We start from the raw sequence: 21,979 nt of genomic DNA, 5'->3' as shown, positions 1-21,979 counted from the left end.
CTCATTTGTAAAAAGTTCGAACTCTAGCATATTATGCTTGAATTTTTCATGATTTTAAGGGTGTTTTTGTTCAGATTTTATTTGTACATGAAAAAAATAGCTAAATTTTTATTACTTTTAAAATTGTAACTGTTTCTCAATTACCAGTTGTAAATCAGACTATTTCTGTTTTTCCTTTTTCCGGGAATTTTCCTTATTATTCAAATGGAAAGCACAATACCTATACATATCCCTTCTTTAAAAGAACGGAAAAGGGTCATCAATGCCCTAACGTATTGAAAATGGCTAAAACAATTCCCCCGGTTAACCTTTGGGACTAAAAATACCCTCAACATTATTTTTTGAGCTCAAATCTAACCCTGAGATTTAACAGACCAGTCAGGGTCAAATTTACCCTTTAAAAGATACCGACCTGACTCGCTGACCCAGAATACAAATAATCCATTTAACTAAAACCTAAAAACAAGCGACTATTCTTCAGCAAAACATTCCTTTCTTCTTTCATGGCTTAGACTCGATTCTTGTGTGTGAAGTCAATTATTGGAGCAAATCTGCATAGTAATTTCATGGAATCTCTTAAAGATTCATATCCAAAGTCAAAGGTAAGTTTTTTACAGTTTTGTATGAATTTGTTTTGGGTTTGAAATTTTTGGGTATCTACAACTTGTCCTTCTAATGCATTTTTTTTACTTTATTTATGTTGGTTGAAGCTTTTAAAGGGTTATTAAACTAGCGTTGGGGGTTATTTATTCGTTTGTGGTCGTATTGTTTGTTAAATGTTGTTAGATTCTATTTTTTTTTAAATTTGTGGTACATATTTACTGGAACGTACATCTTAGTATAATTCATCATAGTGAAACTTACATTGGCTCTATAGCTGCTGGAACGGATTGTGATAGTTCTGAGGAAGAGGAAGGTGATGAACTTGTATCTAGTGATTATTACAATGAGGAGTTGGAGATGTTTAGAAAGGAAGGACTAAAGAAGTCAATGAAAAATTAGACATATACAAAGAGTTGGAAAAAAGCATGACCTTTAAAGATATACCTGGTGCTAGAAGAATTATTGGGTTTTATGCCGTTGCTAATTCTAAGGGTCTAAAGCTTAAAAAGAGTGATACAAAAAGACTTAGCTATAAATGTGATACTAGATGTCTTTTTAGGTGCTTTATTTCTTAGGATGGGCAAAGCCAAACTTTTAAGATCAAGACTTTGAACCAAAATCACGATTGTGATCCAGTTTATCAGAATGTAGAGGTGATTCCAAAACTTTAGCGCATTATTTTAAGTGAAAATTCAGAATAATCCGAAGTATAAGATCAAAGATATGAGGGGAGACTTGGAAGGAGAATTCAAGCTCAATGTTAGCAAGTCAAAAATGAAAAGAGTTAAGAGGATTGTATTGGAGAAATTGGAGGGGAGTTACTTGGATGACTATAATAGATTAGAGGCACGCATAAGAATTGAGAGAGAGCAATGTTGGTTCTGATGTGGTGGTAAATATATCCAAGAAAGCCTTGGCATAAGGTAAAAGAAGATTTCTTAGGATGTATGTGTGCTTCCAAGCTATGAAACATGACTTTAAAGATGGTTTGAGACCTTTTATAAGGTTGGATGGCACAATTTAAAAAGGAAAATGCAAGGGGTAGTTGGTGGTGGTTGTTGGACAAGATTATATGAATCATTTCTATTCAATTGCTTGGACGGTGGTGGATAAAGAAACCAATAGGACATGGAGTTAGTTTGTGGAGATGCTGAAGATTTCATTGGACTTGAAAGACGGTGAAGGGGTGACCTTTATCTCAGATATGCAAAAGGTATATTTTTACTAGTATGTCTTCCTTATTTGTTTTAAATGAGGTCCTTATTCATAAATTTAATTTCTTTTCCACTACTCTATTTTTTAACTACTGCAGTGGCTGCTGGATGCTATTTCTGTAGTGGTTCCTAAAGCAAATCACATATTTTGTGTAATACACATTGAAGCTAACTGGGCGAAGAAAAATAAGAGGGGCGAGGAGATGAGGAAGATGTTGTGGTGGTGTGCTTGGAGCACATATGATGAAGATTTTAAGGATCAACTAAAGAATTTGGGTTCTTTGTTTGAACAAGCTGTCAAATACCTATTGTGGTATCCACCTCAAAGTTGGTGTAGAGCGTACTTTGACACAAAATGCAAGAATAATATGGTGGATAACAATTTTACAGAATCCTTTAATTCTTGGATTCTGGAAGCCAAGTCAAAATCTATCATAAAGATGTTGGAGGATTTAGGATCAAGGTGATAGAAAATCTATCATTAATTTTCAGTTTTATTAATTGAGTTAAATATTATTATGTAACTATTTTGTAATTGTTTTGTTGGTGGTACTCTAAGGAGATTTATATGTTGGTTTATAAGCATAAGGTGCAACCTGTTAGAGGTAAAAAATTCTGAAAAATGAAGCCACATCATGCCATGGAGCCACCGCCTTTAGCAAAAATAGTTGGTAGACCAAGGGTGAAGAGAACAAGAGAAAAGGACGAGGCTAGGAAAAGGGAGGGGAGATGGCCAGCTTCAAGAAAAGGGCTTCGCATGACATGCGATTATTGTAGTGCACCAGGACATAACATCAGAAGATGTCCACTAGTAAGATGATTTTATATTCCCATTTTAAATTCATAATAACATATTTCAAATACCTAACTTAAATTTCAAATCATGTAGGTCAAAGGAAAGCACAATCTGTCTTATGAAGAAACTTCTGTCAAAGGAAAGCACAATCATTCATGTTCCTAGATTAAACATGTCTTCTAGTCAATCTTCTAGTCACTCAAGTCAACATGAATTTGATTCGACCTTTCAGTCTGAAGCTAACACATAATTTTATGATGTTGAAGAGATTGGGTGTGAATCCGATCCAACTCTAATGCCCAAGGTGATTTCTGAAGCTAACACTAGGCTTAAACAAAGGCAACTGCTGCAAAATCCTACTGGTACCAGGAAAATCAATTTCATGGGAGATGAAAATAGTGTATATTTACCTTCTGATCTTCCATATTCCCCAAGTAAGATCACTTGGGAAGGAAAAACAACAATGACCTCAAACCAATTAGTAGAAGAAAAGGAAAGAAAAATTACAAAACTGAAAGCTAAAAGAGCCATGCTTTAGGACAATTAGAAGTTAAATTATTTTGTTGGTTGCGACGATGCTATGTAATATCAATAGACTTATAGACATGTAAACTGATTATCTTTTGTTATTTTTGTGATGAATCAGTTACGCCAATGGTTTTACTGATTCTAACAAAAATATATTTGTGTCGAATCAGTTACGGCAATGACTTTGCTTTTGTGGTGAACTTGATGTCATGGCGATGACGCTTCTATGGTGATTTTCAGCAGTTTAATATTTTTCAATTTTTTTATATATATTTCAGCAGTTTTGTAGTAAGCATTTTAGTATTATTCAGTTGTTTCTTTGTATTTCAACAGTTTGCTTCAGGTAATGGCACTAACTAAGCTTCAGGCCATGTCAATAGCAGATAAGTTCTTAATCAATAGCAAATAATTACTTTCTTGGCAAAAATATTACTTCATAAATTAATAGAAGTTTTGGCAGTAAATTGACTCATAACTTGTCCGCAATTACATCTACTCAATTGGTTGAGCTTTGAGAGGAAACAAAATTTTTGGACATTCTATCACAAAAGAACATTTTTTTATGCAAAGATAATGGGATATTATGTTTTGCTGAAGAATAGTCGCTTGTTTTTAGGTTTTAGTTAAATGGGTTATATGTATTCTGGGTTAGCAGGTCAGGTATCTTTTAAAGAGTAAATTTGACCCTGACTGGTCTGTTAATCTCAGGGACAAATTTGAGTCCAAAAAAAATATTAAGGGTATTTTTGAGTCATTTTCAATACGTTAGAGGCATTGATGACCCTTTTCCGTTAAAGTTAAAAGAATGAAAAGGAAAATCTCATTTGAACTTGACAAAAAAAAAAAAAAACTACTGAATCTCTTTATCCAATTAACCTTTTAAACACTGATGTTGATTCCAAGAGATCAGGAATCATGATGTTCTGAGCAAAAGAAAATAAAAATATATATATATATATATAGGAAAAAACTTTGAGTTTTATTACTAAAATAACTGTAAAAAGGGAAACTGACACCAAGGGCATTTGGTCTAGTGGTATGATTCTCGCTTAGGGTGCGAGAGGTCCCGAGTTCAATTCTCGGAATGCCCCATTTAATAGATTTTTGTTTTGTCAGTTTCTAACCAGAATTCCTCTTTTTAGGCTTTTGGCCCATCTCAGTTTTGAGACTGAAGCCCATCTATATCTCTGGATCGATTTGCTCGGACTTGTCAATTTCTACTTTTGCCATGCAAGTTTTTCTCTCTTTTAATTTATTAATAACTAATAAAAACAATAAAATAAATAAGCAATTAGTTGAATAATTAATAGTGAGAGTAACGGTGATAACCGTAAGTTTATGTTGTTACGCAATTCAATTTTCACATGATCAGAATTCAGAACACATGTACGTTACCTAAAACAACTAGGATTAGAAAACAAAAAGAAAAAGTGAATTAATCCAAGAAACACGTCTAGTAGCTTACAGAAATTTCCAGAATTCACGAAAAGAGAAAAGCAATTGGTGCCTACGTACTTCTCCGAACAAAACAGCAATCCAGAACTAAAGCAAATAAATTCAAATTTCAAAATTTGATATAAAAATAATATTTGACCTATTCATTAATGTATAATTTTTAAATATACAACATAATTTTTTTGAATAAGGTTATTCAATTGACACCTTTGAGCTTATTTCGGGGGCTCTACCACAAAGATTTAATACATCATTTACTTTACCTAAAATAATTGATTAAGAGATATGATAGTACTGGGATTTTCCTAGAAACCACCAAAAGTGCAGCAGATGAGCCTGATATTCCATTAATCATGAATTTCGGGTTCGAGCCCTAAACATATAAAAATTCTTGATAAGTAGCGTTTCTTCCCAAATGGGCTAGTGCGGCGCGAATCGAATATAGTCTTACTCCAATACTGATATCACACATCAGAATTTTCCTAGAAAAATAAGATAGAAAATTGATCCAAGTATTATTATGAACGTAACACGTCTAGTAGTACAGAGAAATTTCGAGAACTCACGAGAAGAGAAACTCAATTCGCCACCTCTCCCAACAAAAAGAAATTCAATTCCAATAGCACCGTCTTTAATTTCCAATCGGCGGGCTTTCAAGTAAAATCAAGAAACTTCTAGAGACTCTCTAAAGGAACCAATCAATCAACTATTTATACCCTTCTCACTTTTCTATCCTCTCCATTTTCATATCACAAATTTTCTCTACAGTCCACAAATTAACAGCTTATTATTACTTGATTATTTCCTCGAATTCTTCAGTTTTGAGCTAAAAATGGCCGGAAAAGGTGAAGGACCGGCGATCGGAATTGATTTAGGGACGACGTACTCGTGTGTTGGTGTATGGCAGCATGATCGTGTAGAGATCATAGCGAATGATCAAGGAAACAGAACGACGCCGTCTTATGTTGCTTTTACTGATACGGAACGGTTGATCGGTGATGCTGCTAAGAATCAAGTCGCCATGAATCCTACTAACACTGTATTTGGTAAGCTCGCCTTGGCCTTCATTCTTGTATTTTTGATTTATTATTATCTGCCATTGATACCTTGGATATAACATGAATGTTAATTTTCAGCAAAGATATGTCAATTTTAATTTGGTTTGCAAGTTGTAGAGGCGTATATTAATTTAACCTTGTGATTTGCATGCCTGTGGGAACTTTGTTTTGGAAAAAATTGAAAGTTGATCGAAACAGAAATAACAAAATTTGGGGAATTAGAAAGGCTTATGAGTTGATCTTCAAATTTGTTTGTTTTGCTGTCACCTTTTTTTTTTTTTTTTTTCCCTACCTTCTTCTCTAATTGAGTTTAGCTTAGTTGTTGCAACTCTACGTGTACGTTTGGGTACAAGTCTATTTCGATGTGCCCTCAATTTATATTTATGGCCCAGCACCAAAATACAATTGAAGAACCCTCAGTTTGTTACTGGAGTAAGTAGTATAAGTTAAGGTTTGAAAAAATAAAGTAAGGAGTACTTTGTTTAGGAATTTCATACGCTACAAGTTAACGCAGCGGTGAATCTAATGTAATGAAGGGGTTCAATTGAATTCACTTTCTCAAAATGTATAAAAAGTGCAGTGCGATGTACGAATCTCCCGCTATAGAATTATGTAGAGGAGGGGGAAAAAATTATCGTGTATATATAAATTTATATATAAATTATATATAAATTATCGGTGTATATATAGAGAAAGTTGTTCGAATCCCAGGTGTGGTATTAGTATTTTCTTTTTTTAATCCGTTAGTATTTTTAGCTTTGTCACTGAGTTAATTTAGTGTGTAGCACTCTTTTACATATTTTTAACTACAGCAGACTATTAACAGTTAAATATCTGCACGTTTATGCTGAATTCCGTCTTATTTAATTGCAGATGCCAAGCGATTGATTGGTAGGAGATTTAGTGACCCTTCAGTACAAAGCGACATGAAGCTGTGGCCTTTTAAGGTCATTCCTGGCCCTGCTGATAAGCCCATGATTGTTGTCAACTACAAAGGCGAAGAGAAGCAATTTTCTGCTGAAGAAATCTCCTCTATGGTTCTTGTTAAGATGAAGGAAATAGCAGAGGCCTTTCTTGGAACAACAATAAAGAATGCTGTTGTTACTGTCCCCGCTTATTTCAACGACTCTCAACGTCAGGCTACTAAGGATGCTGGAATTATTTCTGGCCTCAATGTTATGCGTATTATCAACGAGCCTACTGCTGCTGCAATTGCTTACGGGCTTGACAAGAAAGCAGGCAGTTCGGGGGAGAAGAATGTGCTTATTTTTGACTTAGGTGGTGGTACATTTGATGTCTCACTTCTTACTATCGAAGAAGGGATTTTTGAAGTGAAGTCTACTGCTGGTGATACGCATCTTGGTGGGGAGGATTTTGATAATAGGATGGTGAATCATTTCGTTCAGGAATTCAAGAGGAAGCACAAAAAGGATATCAGTGGAAATCCTAGAGCTCTTAGGAGGCTTAGAACTGCTTGTGAAAGGGCTAAAAGAACACTCTCGTCGACGGCTCAGACTACTATTGAAATCGATTCTCTTTACGAGGGCATTGATTTCTATACGACGATTACTCGTGCTCGGTTTGAGGAGCTTAACATGGATCTTTTCAGAAAATGTATGGAGCCTGTTGAAAAGTGTTTGCGGGATGCCAAAATGGATAAAAGCGGCGTTCATGATATTGTTCTTGTTGGTGGCTCTACTAGAATTCCAAAGGTGCAACAATTATTGCAGGATTTCTTTAACGGGAAGGAACTTTGCAAGAGTATCAACCCCGACGAAGCTGTAGCCTATGGTGCTGCTGTTCAAGCTGCAATCTTGAGTGGTGAAGGAAATGAAAGAGTTCAGGACCTGTTGCTGTTGGATGTCACTCCGCTTTCGCTTGGTCTCGAGACTGCTGGAGGTGTTATGACTGTCTTGATTCCAAGAAACACCACAATTCCAACTAAGAAAGAGCAGGTGTTTTCTACGTATTCGGATAACCAACCCGGAGTCTTGATTCAGGTGTACGAGGGTGAGAGGGCAAGAACAAGAGACAACAACTTGTTGGGTAAATTTGAGCTCTCCGGTATACCTCCTGCTCCTAGGGGTGTACCTCAGATCACAGTCTGCTTTGATATTGACGCGAATGGTATATTGAACGTCTCTGCTGAGGATAAAACCACCGGACAGAAGAACAAGATCACAATTACCAATGACAAGGGTAGGCTATCGAAGGAAGAAATCGAGAAGATGGTGCAAGAAGCCGAGAAGTACAAGGCGGAGGATGAGGAACACAAGAAGAAGGTAGAGGCGAAGAACGCGCTAGAGAACTATGCCTACAACATGAGGAACACTATTAAGGATGAAAAGATTGGTTCTAAACTCAGTCCAGATGACAAGAAGAAGATTGAGGATGCTATTGATGAGGCGATTTCGTGGCTCGACGGTAACCAGCTAGCGGAGGCTGATGAGTTTGAGGACAAGATGAAGGAGCTTGAGAGCATATGCAACCCCATTATTGCAAAGATGTACCAAGGTGCTGGTCCTGATATGGCTGGTGGCATGGATGAAGATGGCCCTTCTGCTGGTGCAAGTGGTGCAGGTCCTAAGATTGAGGAAGTTGATTAAAGTTGAGAACACTCAGTTTAATTTGAAATCTAGTTTTAGTAGTCAATAAGAAAATGTAGCTTTAGAGGTCTTTGGTTGTCTGTCTGTATATTTTGTTGGTGTGTCTGTGAGCTTCAAACTTTTCTCCTGTTGTTTTTTGGGTAATGTTCACATGATCTGATCCTGTAGATTCGCTCCTGCAGCTACAGGTTTTAATGGGCGCATTTGGTTTTGATGATAATGGACTTTCTATCATATTTTAGCGCTTTTTTTGGTATATTGACTTGTTTCTATTTTTTTTTGTCACAGCTAAAAAAGTGAAGTATACACGTTTTTGAATGTTGTAAGCTACTGTCAACCAATTGTAGATACTGCAACCAGCAAAATGAATGAAAGAAGTAGAGATTTTTCAGAGTTGCTCGTAAAAAAGGTCTTTTAAAAAATAAAACGTTAAGATATTTAACTCTTCAAGGAGAGGATGCACAACCATATTTTTTCATTTGGCATAATCCATAAGCAGCTTCCCCTAATTGATTTGAGCTTCACAGAATTGGTAGGCTGTCTAGGTAAAGATACCATTTTGCTCAAGCAATTAAGACAGTTCAGGGCATTGTATTTTCTCATACTTTCTGCCTTTCTTATTTGCGTATCTGTTTCATTTTGTCTAAGAGCCCCGGTGAGGAGGTGTAAGAGGTTGACAATGGAGGGCCTATGGAGAGGTAGAGGTAGGCCAAAGAAGAGGTGGGATTGGGGAGAGGTGATTAGGTAAGATATGACACAACTTCAGTTGACCGAGAACATGACCCTTTATAGGAAGGTATGGAGGTCGAGGATTAGGGTAGTAGAGTAGGTAGTCTAGAGTGTTCATAACAGTGGTATTGGCACGCAATCTCTCTTTCTGTTGGTAGTATGTTTTTATGCCTAACCGTTTGTTTTCTTTCATTGTTGATTACCTTACTGTCTTGTTTTTATTCTGCTTTTATATGGCTTTTTGGTACTATCCCTTCTTGTCTATATTTTCATTAATGTGGTGCTTATACTTTCCCGAGCCGAGGGGCTATTGGAAACAACCTCTCTAGAGGCTATTGGAAATAACCTCTCTATCCTCACAAGGTAGGGGTAAGGTCTGCATATACACTACCTTCCCCAGACCCCACGGTGTGGGATAATACTGGATATGTTATTGTTGTTAGTTGTTTCATTTTGTCTAGAGGACGTCATTATTATTTTGTTGGTTAAACGGGAAAAAAATTATAATACATGCAAATCTGCATTTTAAGTACAGACATGAGTGGAAGCAATCAGAAATTTTGTACTAGAATTGCACATTGCACATTCTTTCTTTTTCCTGTTTCTTGCTCTTGAGTGATCATACTTGTACAGTTCTACATCACTTAAGCTCTTGCTTGTCTTAGAACATCTAGGAATTACTAATCTTAAGTCAACTGGAATCTAAAGGTTAAGTCAAAACTGCAAACCTAAGATACCAACTCCATTATCAACGTGAAGAAATTTCAAACAGAACACAAGACTGACGAATTGAGAAAGACAATGAAACAGTATGAAATTGCTAATACCAATAAAATATCAAAACTAGCAGGAACAAAATGGTGTGGACATTGAGGGCATGCAAAAATCAGCATCTTGTGTCCCACATTGGCTAATGACAGGAAACAAAAGAATCTTTCCTGAAGAATTAGAAGAAATTATAAATATCATTTTCATTGAGGTCAGTAAATAATGACTACTACCTAAAGAGAGCAATCCACAAATTTCAAGCCATTGCTTCTGTCAAATCAACATACGCATGTGTAGTCCAAGGAGAGGGGCGAAGGCACACTAGAACCTCGTGCTCTTCTGGTCCTACACGCTGCTTTGGCACGAGAATTTCAAGCATAGTCCCCGTCTCATCTCCATATGCTTCTAGTTTAGCATCTTCTGGAATGCGAGTCCTAAGAGGGATTTCTCTGACAAATTCCCCCGAAGGGCAGTGCTCGGGAGCTGGATCTGCTAGCTTGAAAGTCCGATTTTGCCTTTTAATGAAAGGTATACATCCCGTGCTGATACAAGATATCTTCACAATACCATGAGAGATGGTGTTTCTCCAAGTAACTTTGACACTTTTTAGATCGACAAAAGGCATGCTAACGAGTATCAAGAACGCCGTGTCATCTTCATAAATAGTTTTTGCAGCTGTAACTGGACCTGATGCCATTTGCATTGCACCGGAAAATGCTCCTAGCCAGGGTGGGCTAACTGGATGTTGACTATTAGGCAAACAGCAATCATCATTGTTTCCACCGGAAAATCCATTTTTCTTCCTCTTATTGCAGACAGACAAAATGTTTAATCCTTCTCCATTTACATGGTTTGAAGATCGAGTAGATAGGTTCAGGCCGGAGCCATTTAATAATCTTTCTGGACGGGGAATTGAGTTGCTCTTCAATGCAGGAGGATGCCGCTCAAGCTCAAATTCTGTATTTGGAAGGCACCTCCACGACTCAAAGTCACTGGCTTCAGAAGGAATTGAAAAGTTCATGTCTCGGCCAGTAAGCTCCATCCACTTCTTTTGCTCCTCTTTATCGAGACCTGTAAGATTGGGCGACTTAACAACTTCAATTCCGTGAAGGCACTGAGGGTTGGAAAGACCCCGGTAATGTTTCCTTTGCATTTTGTGAGATCTAACAAAACCTTTATCGGCAGTGAAAGGAAAGGGGCTCTCGCCCTGACGCGAATGCCCGTTCATGTAACTCCTCAATTGCATCTTGCCAAGTGCATTTTCAGGCCTGTCCTTGAAAACCCACATGTACATATTCTCCATATCATGCTGAACAAGGAAAACATCCTGCCTCAAGTCTGATTTATCATACCGAGATGCCCCGTTACTCTCGCGAATAATCTTACCCTTCGACTTCTCATTCAGAGCTGGCTTAAAGTAAAAAGTGAAGAAAAACCAAGCGCCCCAAATACTATCAAGCCGCTTTGCGCACTTCTTCCCAACTTTTGTGACACTAATATTTGTCTCAACCTCATAATGTTGGGGACCAAGGCCTACATCTAGCATGGCACACGTATCATTCCACGACGGAGGAGGAGGACTAGGCTCGAGTGGGAGATTGATATCAGGCGGTTGTAGATGGTTAACAGTCCGGATCAACTCTCTCTCCATTTCATCATGAGAAGATGAACCCGAATCCATGGACAAAAGGGTGGATAAATGATTACTTTCTATAGTTAAGGTTGTGAGGAGATCTTCACCCATTTTCCCCTTTGTTAGCATTTCCTATTATTCGAGGTGAAGTAAAGGCGTCTCTAGCCTTTAGCAACGGGTTCAACTGAACCTACTGCTTTCAGCTCGAACCAAGTATACATATGAAAAAGGATCTTGAAAATGTATATACATAATATCCGGTATCCACTTCCAACTAAATGACTCTAAATTCTGGATCGGCCTCTCTGAAACTATAATTCCACCACAACTAACACTCAAAAACATGGCCATGACCACCTCATCAACATATCCATAAAAAAATCAAAATACCAATATTCAATTACCTTAAATCAATTCTTAAAAAGAACCATATATAGCATTTCTTTATGCATTTTAAAACACACCAAAATCAGAAAAATTACAACTTTATCAAACAATTCATTGTATACCCATTAAAGATTTGACCTTTGCAAGAAGAAAGCACCAATTCTTGATTCCAAACAACTCTTTGAATCTTTAAAACATCTGTAGAATTAAAAATAATAATAATAAGTAAAAAAGAATATACATGATGCAACTATATGAAAAAGTAAGATCCAAAAGGGAAAATTTTGAAGAGTATGTACCTGAGAGAATGGTGTGAATCTGCAGCAAAAGATATGGGAATTGGGAAGTAGGCGGTGACGTAAAAGGAGAATGAAAAAGGGCATTGAGAGCTTAAAGATAATTTGTTAAGGGTTGACGAGAACGACCTGCACTAGTTACAACCGTTTCAAGGGAGCAAACGCCGTCAAGATAACGGTGACGGTGTAGCAGATACATTCATTTCAATTATTAACCATGTCAATTATTAAATTATTGAAGAATTAATATATAGATTTTAAGCTTAGTCGTATATAGATTATATATTAATTATACATATATTATATCATCGTCACCGACTATTTGAGTTAAATCTTGTGAAAAGTCGCCCTTTGGATGTTCTTCCTTTTCTCCTCTAGGGATCGTTTGATAATTAGGATTATAATCAGGATAAATAATTTAATAATTTAGGTATAAATTTTATATTAATTTGAGCTAATATTCACAATTAAACACTTTATAAATTTTATCTCAAATTTTATTTTGGGATAATGCCCTAATCCTTGTTACCAAGCGGCCCATAAATAATGAATAAATAATTATTATTTTTAAGCAACTGAAATTTTACTTTTTTTTGTGTGGAAATTTCTCAAATTTTGTGGCTTTATATATCATTTAGAATGTAAGACAAGGTATATTTGATTTTGCAACGTCTTTTTCCACCTTTGAAATTAGTTGTTAAGAAAGAGATATAATATCCTTAATAGTACTTTCTTTTTAATAATAGGAGTAGAACAGTAAGAAAGAGATGTACATTTGACTTTACTATCTTTGTTTATAAAGAATCAATTTTTTTGTTCCATTTCCTATTCATGGAATGTAAGAATTAGTCAAGGACCGACAAAAAGTTTGGTAGCTAAACTGCAAAATTATCCATAAATATGTTACTTTAACATAAAACAAAATGACTCTTAAGCCTGAAAACAATTTTGTTGTTGTTATTGTAATATTACGAAAATGCAAAATCACTTTTGCAAATATAATTCTCGAAATAACAAGAAATAGAATACTTAGATTATTGAAAAATATTATTGGATCGGGTCCACATATAAAGGGTGCTAGATGACTCATAAGCCTATTAATCTTCTTAAACCCTACTTATAACCTATAAATACACTATTATAAGTATATAAAAAAAAGATTTTTCTAACATTTCATATGGGAAACAAACGATGGCTAAAGTTCAATTTTATGCATATTAGAGAGGAATAATTAGGTAATCCGTCACACGAGGATTTCCAACGACCAGTAATTCCAACAGATTGATGCAGATAAGTTTATACTAAGATAAATAGCAACTTGACAGTACAAGTTGGGGTTTGAAGATATGACGTACAGAGATGGAATTGAACTTATCAAGATAAGAGGGAGAGTTGAATGAATATAGTCAAGAATTCAATGGAGAGCTCAATATGACAAAAGCAAAGGAAGCAAAGTGGAATGGTCCTCCAAACTTTATTGTGTTCCCATATGAATAAGTGGAATTCCCTATCTTTTCTTTTTCTTTTATTAATAATTAAAGTTCTCTTCTCTCTCTTTCTTTTCTTTTCTTTTCTTTTTAATTGGAAGAGGGAAATTTAGGCCCCATTTGACCTCTTTTTCTCTCTTAAAACTAAGATGTTGAATTTGATAAGTACACACATGACACATGATTATTAAGATATTATTCCGAATTTTAGTAATGGTTAACCAATACTGTTTTCTTTTGACAGCATCTGAATTTATATAATATATCCTTAAAGTGTTAGAAAAAAAATCTTAATTTACCTAATGTTGTAAAAATTATTTGTTTGTGAAGCACATTTTGAAAGTTATTGGTTATTGGCGATCGATAAGAGTTATGAGTTGGGGTTGACCTTGGCAGGTGGTAGTTGGTTGTGCAATTGCGTTTAAATTTTTATACTTATTTAATGAATTCCCTAATACAAGTACAGTATTTAAGTAAAAATAACTAGGTTCAACCGAAACTGTATTTAATAGGCTAGCTCTGCCTCTAGTAAAAATCTCATTAGCAAGAATAAATGAATTTAATGCAATGAGTCTTTCATATTTAAAAACAAACGGCACCTTACATTTCTCCCACCCCTCGCTTAAAAAAGGTGTATGTTATGCATATGCCTAAGGTAAAAATTTACTCTACACTCGATATATACATTAAATCAATAAATATATGAAATGAGTCTTTTATATTTACACACATTTATCTCTTTAATTAGGGACATAAAATAATACAAGAAATTATACATATTTTAATAAAGCCAATCAAACGTTGCATAAGTTATGTGACGGTTATTTTTTCTTGCACTATCATAACCAAATATTTTACTAGTATAATTTATAAGGAATTTTATGTTGGAACTATTTTTGTTAAAAAGTTAAATCTAACAACTCCTGAGCTCATTGAGTCTATTATTGGCAGAGAGAAATTTGGCAAGCATATCATCATGGTCAACTTTAAGTAAAACCTTTGGAGCACCAAATTATGGTATCAAATGATTGTTTAATTAATAGGAAGTCTGATTAATGAGATAACTAATGCGTTTCGTTAAAAAACCCTTATCAGGCATATCTAGACACCACTTATCTGGTTCAGGCACTTTCCGTTTTCGTATCATATAATAAACTTGTCCACTTTTTTAATGGATTATTTTACTTTATTGGAAAGTGTTATTGGCGTAACTATAAAATTGTTGTTATGTGTGTGACCAGAAGGTCACGAGTTCGAGTCGTGGAAACAGCCTCTTGCAGAAATGTAGGATAAGGCTGCGTATAAGAGACTCTTATGATCCGATCCTTCTCCAAACTTCACGTATAACGAAAACTTAGTACACTGCGTTGCCCTTTCTTTTACTTTATTGCAAAGGTGTCAGATTTTAGAGGCAGCTGTTACTCCAAAAAGAAAAAAGGTTGTATAATAATAAAAAAGAGAAAAAGAAGAAGGGAATCTTAGAATTGTTTAAAGGTGGGTTCTTTTATAAGCTATCCACTTAATTACATGAATAATTAATATAATCTTTAGAGTGAAAGCTTGAAAGGAGTTTGGTTACATGGTAAGAGCACACAACGGTAGAGTGTCGAATGCGGGTTCGACTAAATCTAGTAATTTTAGTATCAAATCTTGTATTTGTCTCAAAAAATTTATTGAATATGTACAATTTATTAATATGAAATTTAATAACTTAAAAGGATTAGAATCTTGAACTCCACAAGCTTGAAATTTCGGCTTTGCCTATAAGAGCACAACACAGTGAGTTAGAGATATACTATGCACAAGCGGAGCAAGGATTTCAAGTTTATGAGTTCGGAATTCTAGTTGTTTTAAGCTACTCAGTTCTAAATTAATAATTTATATATATTCAATGATTTTTTTAAAACAAATACAGGGTTCGAACCAAAGCTACTGGATTTGGCCGAACCTATTCGGAACACTCTAGCTCCGCCCCTATACTATGAGTTGGGGTTCTTTTAATGATTAAAAGACTGATATTTAAATGAAAAAATATTTTTTAAAAAAACTAAATTTATTATCGATCGAGTTTCTACGTATCAACTAGTATTAATCGTGAGAGATTTCTCAATTATAGATAAATAAAAATAATACTATTAAGTGTGGCCTACACCAGCCCTAGATACAGCCTACTCCATTAATTTGTAAACATGTTTAGCTTATCATATTGATGCATTGACAGATCTCAACTTTTGCAAGGTTCCTTGCATCTTCTTTTAAATGTTATTAATAATTTAACGGAAAAACGCCAACATTATCCCTAACGTATTGAAAATGACTCAAAAATATCCTCCGTTAACCTTTTGGTCTGTAAATGCCCCCAACATTTGTTTTTGGGCTCAAACTTACCTCTATATCTAACCGAACTAACCTGCTGGTCAATTTTTTGACTTTAATTTCGCCATGTGGTATTTTCTTAACCCGCTAAGTGTATTATTTTTATTGAATAAAATCCACATGTATCTTTTAAAATACCTAATGACCCTGACCCGCTCATATATATTTGAACGGTCGGCTAAATGGACTTCATTTGATCTTTTTAATGGGAACTAATAATATTTTAATATATAACGATAGAGCTAAAATATTAGCAAAAATTGTCGTTCCATTATGAGATTTGCTTAATAAATTCGAGTTATAGATCATAATTAATAGAAAAAACTACACCATATAATTTTTTCTAAAAATAATGTCATGTAAAATATATATTAAAATATTAATGTATAATATACATATTTCAATATATAATCAGTGTATATTTTTTATATATATATATTTAACTAGTGAATATAATTATTTTTAGCCGACCGTCCAAATAAATAGGAGCAGGTCAGGGTCGTTGGTTATTTTAAAAGATACAGATGGATTTTATTTAATACAAATAATACACGTGGCGAGTTAAGAAAATGCCACATGACGAAGTTAAAGTCAAAAAATTGACCAGGTTAGTTCAGCTAGATATAGGGGCAAGTTTGAGCCTAAAAACAAACGTTAGGGGCATTTGCGGACCAAAAGGTTAACAAAGGGTATTTTTGAGCCATTTTCAATACGTTAGGGGTATTGTTGGCCCTTTTCCGTTAATTAAAAGGCAGATAAGCAAATTTCCTTTTACATGTTATAATAATAGTACCCACTAAACTAGCACTGCTTTTATGCTATAGAGACCTTTTTGGTAAATCTATAACGGAATCTACCTGCTAAGAAGATTTATGAAAATTTATCGCGAAAGGAAAAAAAATCTATGCACGGTGTCCATTGACCTAGAAAAAGCATATAATAGAGTACTACAGAAGAAAAGAATGCATATTAAATATATAAATGCCATAAAGAATAGAAGATATAGAGGAGTTTTCCATAACCGTGAGTTAACACCAAGGCCTACATTGAGCCCTACTTATTTACCCCAGTTATAAATTAGCTAACCAATAAACTACATGATAAGATCCCATGTTCTATGCTATTTACTGATGATATTATGCTAATTGACAAAACTAGCGAGGGTGTTAACCGAAAGCTTGAGCTATGGAGAAATGCCGTAGAGAGTAAGAGTTTTAAGATAGTACAAGCAAGACTAACTACATGCACTACAAGTTTAGTTAGCATGTAAGAAGGGAGAAGTTAAGGTGAAACTAGCTAGATGGAATTGCGGTGCCAAAATGCAAACAATTTTGATATCTATGCTCCTTATTTCAAGAGAATGGAATGATAGATGAACATATTACTCATAAAATTAAAATCGAATGGTTGAAATGGAGAAGTACTAAAGGTGTTATGTGATACAAGGATGCCTACCATAATAAAATATAAGTTCCATCGAATAACTAAAAGATCAGTTGTATTATATGGTACGTAGTTAATATTGGGCTACTAAAGCTTAACACAATCAAAAGATGAGTGTTGCAGAAATGTGAATGCTAATTAAGATAGATGTACGGTCACACAAGATTAAATAGGATTAAAAATGATCACATTCGCCAGAAGGTGGAAGTAGCATACATTGAGGATAAAATGAGAGAAGGTCGCTTGAGATGATTTGTTCATCTCCTGCATCGACCTAGAAATGCATCGGTCGGTAGGTGAAACTATGGTGGGTGAAAGTGTTAAAAGGAGACAAGGTAGATCTAAAATCACATGGAAGAAAGTTATCTCGAAAGACCTACAAATCCTTGGTATAAATGCAGACTTCACTAAATATAGGGCACAATGGAAGAGGAAAATCCATGTAGGTGATACCTAGTAGTTGGGGTTAAAATTTAGACTTGGTAGAGAACTTCTATTATTATTATTATTATTATTATTATTATTATCATCATCATTATTATTATTATTATTATTATTATTATTATTATTATCATTATTATCATCATCAACATCATCATCATCATCATTATTATTATTATTATATGTACTTTTATTTTATTTTGGTAATGGTGATTGATGATGATAGGAGTTGAGTTAAATGAGAGAAATAAGGATTTATATTGCCGGCCCAACTCGTTTGAGTCCGAGGTATATATTTTTGTTGTTGTTGTTGTTATTGTTTTACCTATTGATTTTTAAATTTTTTTAATCTTGTTTAGTTATTGGGATGATTTCACTTTTAATGCCTCAATTATTGGTAATTTTCTTATTTTGGTCCTTATAATATTTCATTGAGTATATTTAATATTGAATTAATGGAAAAGAGCCAAATGCCCTTAAGCTTTCATGCTACATCTGAGTTTTGCTACTTTTTTTTTAATCCAATAATGAAAATTGAGAAACTTTACTTTATGGGTTTGAGGTTCTGTGCACATATAGCATTACAGTAGACCCATTCGTAATGGTTCTTGATTTGGTTGTCAAAAAGAAAATGAAAAACATTGATAAATCTTTATGTTAAAAAAAGACTAACTTTTGCTCCATTTATGGATAATAAGAACTTTTTTATTTTTGGGTTTGAGGTTTTATGTTGAGGTTAATATAGTGATTGACCCATCTTCTAATCGTTCTCGATGTTGTTGGTCTTTCATAAAAAGCCAAACTAACATTCATTAAAAATTTCACGGGGCAACCTATTTTATAATTTCCATTTAACTTGCACCATTCTTTCCAAATACATGTGCCAACACCTAAAATTGTCACTATTTTTCGTTTAAACACATCAACTAGGAGCCCATTTGGATTGGCTTAAAAAAAGTAATTTTTTCGCAGAAATAACTTTTAAGCCAAAAAGTAATAAGTTGGGGTTACCCAACTTATTGCTTTTGGCTTTTTTTAAAGCAGTTTTAACTTATTTTAAGCATTTTTTTTACTTTGCAAAATACTGAAAAAAGCTAAAAAGAGCTTAAAAACTAATTTGACCAGCTTAAAAACCAATCCAAACACCCTCTAGGTCTTATTTCGATTGAACACCTATAGTATTGTCAAATAAAGCTTTATTATCATGACACATGCCCTGTTACAATTGGAACTTATGGTATAAATGTATAAGACATATACTCCCTCCGTCTCATATTATCTATCATGATTTTCTTGTACACGCCTCATAAGAAAAATTAATTAGGACGAGATTTTCTTAATATTTAATCTTTCTTCATTGGTATTTGAACAAAGCTAGGTATTTGTAGTCTTTAAGGATAATTATTAATTACTACGGGTAAAAAAGGAAAAAGATAGTCAATTTTGTCTTGAACTTCGAAAGTGATAAATAATTTGAGACAACTATTTTTAGTAACCACGACTGATAATATGAGATAGAGAGAGTAATTCATAAACATTTGACATTTAAAGCTAGTTAATAAATTCGTGACAAACTTCTTAAATTGGACTTTAATTGATCAATTATGGATGGAAGGTAAATTTACTACTCTCTCCGTCTCATATTATCAGTCAGGTTACTAAAAATTATTGTCTCAAATTATTTGTCTCTTTAGAAGTTCAAGACAAAATTGATTATAGCTTTTTTTTTTTACCCTTAGTAATAATTATCCTTAAAGACTACAAACACCTCAATTATGAATAACTTTGTTCAAATAATAATGAAGAAAGATCAAATATTAAGAAATGAATAAAGATAAAGTAGTCAAAATCTCTTGATAATTAATTTTTCTTAAGGGACATGTACAAGAGAATCATGACAGATAATATAAGACATAAGGAGTATTTGGTATAGTTGCGATAAAGCAAATATAATCTTCTATGTTTCAACAAAGGTACTTTTTACTAATAAACACCAGACATTTAGAGCCTGTTTGGAAAGCCACCTTGGAAATGAATTTGAGTGTAATTGAGTGTAATTACACAGTTTGGCATGTTTGTTTGGCCAAGTAATGTGATGACCCAATATGTCATCTTTAATTTTACGCATTCACTTATATGTTCTAAGACCTCGAAAAGCACCTTTCAGCATTTCATCGACTTGCGTGCACAATCCGTAAATTTTTCCGGAAAGTTTTTATGTGAAAAATTTATTAAAATGTGAAATGGAGCTTTAAAACTCATTTGAGTTGACTTCGGTCAACGTTTTGAGCAAACGGACCCAGATCGGTGTTTTGACAGTTCCGGTAGATCCGTATCGTAATTTGGGACTTAGACATATGCCCGGAATCGAATTCGGAGGTCCATATCTCGAATTATCGCCATTTAACAGAAACTAAAAATCTAAAGGCTAGAGATTTCCAAAGTTTGACCGTGAATTTGACTTTTTTGATATCGGACTCGGATTGAGATTTCGAGAGTTAGAATAGCTCAGTTATGTCATTTATGACTTGTGCGCCAAATTTGAAATCATTCAGGATTCATTTAATACGTTTCGGCATGGGTATTGTAAAGTAAAAAGTTTGAAACTCATAAGTCTGAATCGAGGTGTGAATTATAATTTCGACGTTATTTGAGATCTCGAGTAAGTCCGTATTATGTTATGGGACTTTTTGAAATATTCGGACGAGGTCCCGAGAGGCTCGGGTGAGTTTCGGACGAGTTTCAGACCATTTTTGTTCAAGAACACATGTCTGGTTCTGGTGTGTCGCACCTGCGCAATTTTGGCCGCAAGTGCGTGATCGCTTCTGTGGAGGTGTTGTCACTTCTGCGACTTTGAGGCTAGGGGAGAAGCTTCGCTTTTGTGAAGCTTGGGATGCATGTGCGATGCCCGCTTCTGCGGTGCCATGATCGCATATGCGATCTTTCTCGCTTCTGCGATTTCCTTCGCGCTTCTGCGCAGTCACTTCTGCGATGTGAAGGTCCGCAGATGCAGTCCTGTGCTTGGATGTCATGTTCCTCAAATGCGAGCTCGCAGATGCGAAAATTTAGTCCGCATATGTGAAAATGCTGGACAGAAACATAAAATCGGGTGTTAGCCATTTTTGCTCATTTTTGAGTTTTGAGTCTCGGATTTGGGCGATCCAAAGGGGGTTTTTCACGACTTCGACTTGGTTAAGTGTTCTATATCCGAAAATAATTATATTTCATAAATCCATATTTATATCCATCGTTTATTTTGGATTTAGATGGAAGAAATTGGAATTTTTATAAAATTTTCCAAAAACAAAAATTTAGGATTTGAAAGATAATCCAATGTCGGAATTCGATAATTTTAGTATGGTTGAACTCGTATCGGAACGGGTATCCGAATTTCGAAAAGTAGGCCCCATGTTGACTTTTGGTTGACCTTTCCGAAAATGACTTAAATTAAGTCTCTTTCGAATTATGAATAATATCTAAAGCTCCAATTGAATTGTTGGCCAATAATTTGATAGGTTTGATTGGTTTGGACACTAATTCGAAAGGAAAAGCTATGGTCGAGTGATCACTTGAAATTGCGAAACGAGGTAAGTGTCGTGGTTAACCTTGACTTGAGGGAATAGAACTCTTGAATTATTTGTTACGTGAATGTAACGACCCGGTCGGTCGTTTCGAGAGTTGTAGCCCCGTTTTTCCCATTTCTACTTCTTTATGTGTTGTTTAGCGGTGTTGAGTTGTATCGAGTTGGTAGGTTTGAGTCCGGAGTAGTTTTGGAGTGAAATGAGACACTTAGTCCCTTAGTTAGAAAAGTCAACCGGAAGTTGACTTATGAATAAACGAACTCATCGGGTGAGTTTCGGATAGGCTTGGGTTGTGTTGCGCTCGTTTTTCTTATGTTTCGACGCCGTTTCTTCAAGCATAAATGATATCATATTGAAAAAATGAGCTCCGATTTCCTTTTTGATTGAAACATTAGATCCGTATCATAATTACATACCCGCATCAAAAAAGAATTACCGAATTTGGACATCGTATGAGGATTGTATGGTCATTTTACTAAGAATTAGGTTGCTAGATTTTTCAGATTAATTACGAAATTGCCACTGACGGTGTATTTAAAAAGCTGCCATATTTGCAAATATTAAAACCTACATATCTC

The 21,979-nt window shown here is 34.7% G+C and overlaps 2 protein-coding genes and 1 non-coding gene across 3 annotated transcripts; 2 read left to right on the top strand and 1 right to left on the bottom strand.

Annotated features, from left to right (window-relative positions):
• Positions 1 to 4,160: 4,160 nt before the first annotated feature.
• On the top strand, positions 4,161 to 4,232 carry TRNAP-AGG (transfer RNA proline (anticodon AGG)). Its single transcript has one exon. It is a non-coding gene; the product is annotated as a tRNA-Pro (tRNA).
• Positions 4,233 to 5,141: 909 nt separating this feature from the next.
• Positions 5,142 to 8,516, top strand: LOC107762521 (heat shock cognate 70 kDa protein 2). Its single transcript, XM_016580880.2, has 2 exons — positions 5,142 to 5,642; positions 6,528 to 8,516. Exons 1-2 carry the CDS (start codon positions 5,429 to 5,431, stop codon positions 8,258 to 8,260), a joined length of 1,947 nt encoding a protein of 648 aa, XP_016436366.1. The 5' UTR covers positions 5,142 to 5,428; the 3' UTR covers positions 8,261 to 8,516.
• A 1,261-nt stretch (positions 8,517 to 9,777) lies between these two features.
• Positions 9,778 to 12,203, bottom strand: LOC107762520 (uncharacterized). Its single transcript, XM_075246214.1, has 2 exons — positions 12,077 to 12,203; positions 9,778 to 11,975 (listed from the first exon to the last, which is right to left on the bottom strand). Exon 2 carries the CDS (start codon positions 11,517 to 11,519, stop codon positions 10,014 to 10,016), a length of 1,506 nt encoding a protein of 501 aa, XP_075102315.1. The 5' UTR covers positions 11,520 to 11,975; positions 12,077 to 12,203; the 3' UTR covers positions 9,778 to 10,013.
• Positions 12,204 to 21,979: the final 9,776 nt, after the last annotated feature.

The sequence above is a fragment of the Nicotiana tabacum genome, chromosome 23, assembly GCF_000715075.1.
Source record: "Nicotiana tabacum cultivar K326 chromosome 23, ASM71507v2, whole genome shotgun sequence".
Lineage (NCBI taxonomy): Eukaryota > Viridiplantae > Streptophyta > Magnoliopsida > Solanales > Solanaceae > Nicotiana > Nicotiana tabacum.
This window is presented reverse-complemented; position numbering and strand designations above follow the sequence as displayed.

What these genes read in the sequence shown, in the direction of transcription:
- LOC107762521 (XM_016580880.2), top strand. Translation starts at nt 5,429, where the DNA reads ATGGCCGGAAAAGGTGAAGGACCGGCGATCGGAATTGATTTAGGGACG. An exon ending in TCCTACTAACACTGTATTTG is followed by an intron (nt 5,643 to 6,527) that starts GTAAGCTCGCCT and finishes ATTTAATTGCAG; the next exon opens with ATGCCAAGCGATTGATTGGT.
- LOC107762520 (XM_075246214.1), bottom strand. Translation starts at nt 11,519, where the DNA reads ATGCTAACAAAGGGGAAAATGGGTGAAGATCTCCTCACAACCTTAACT.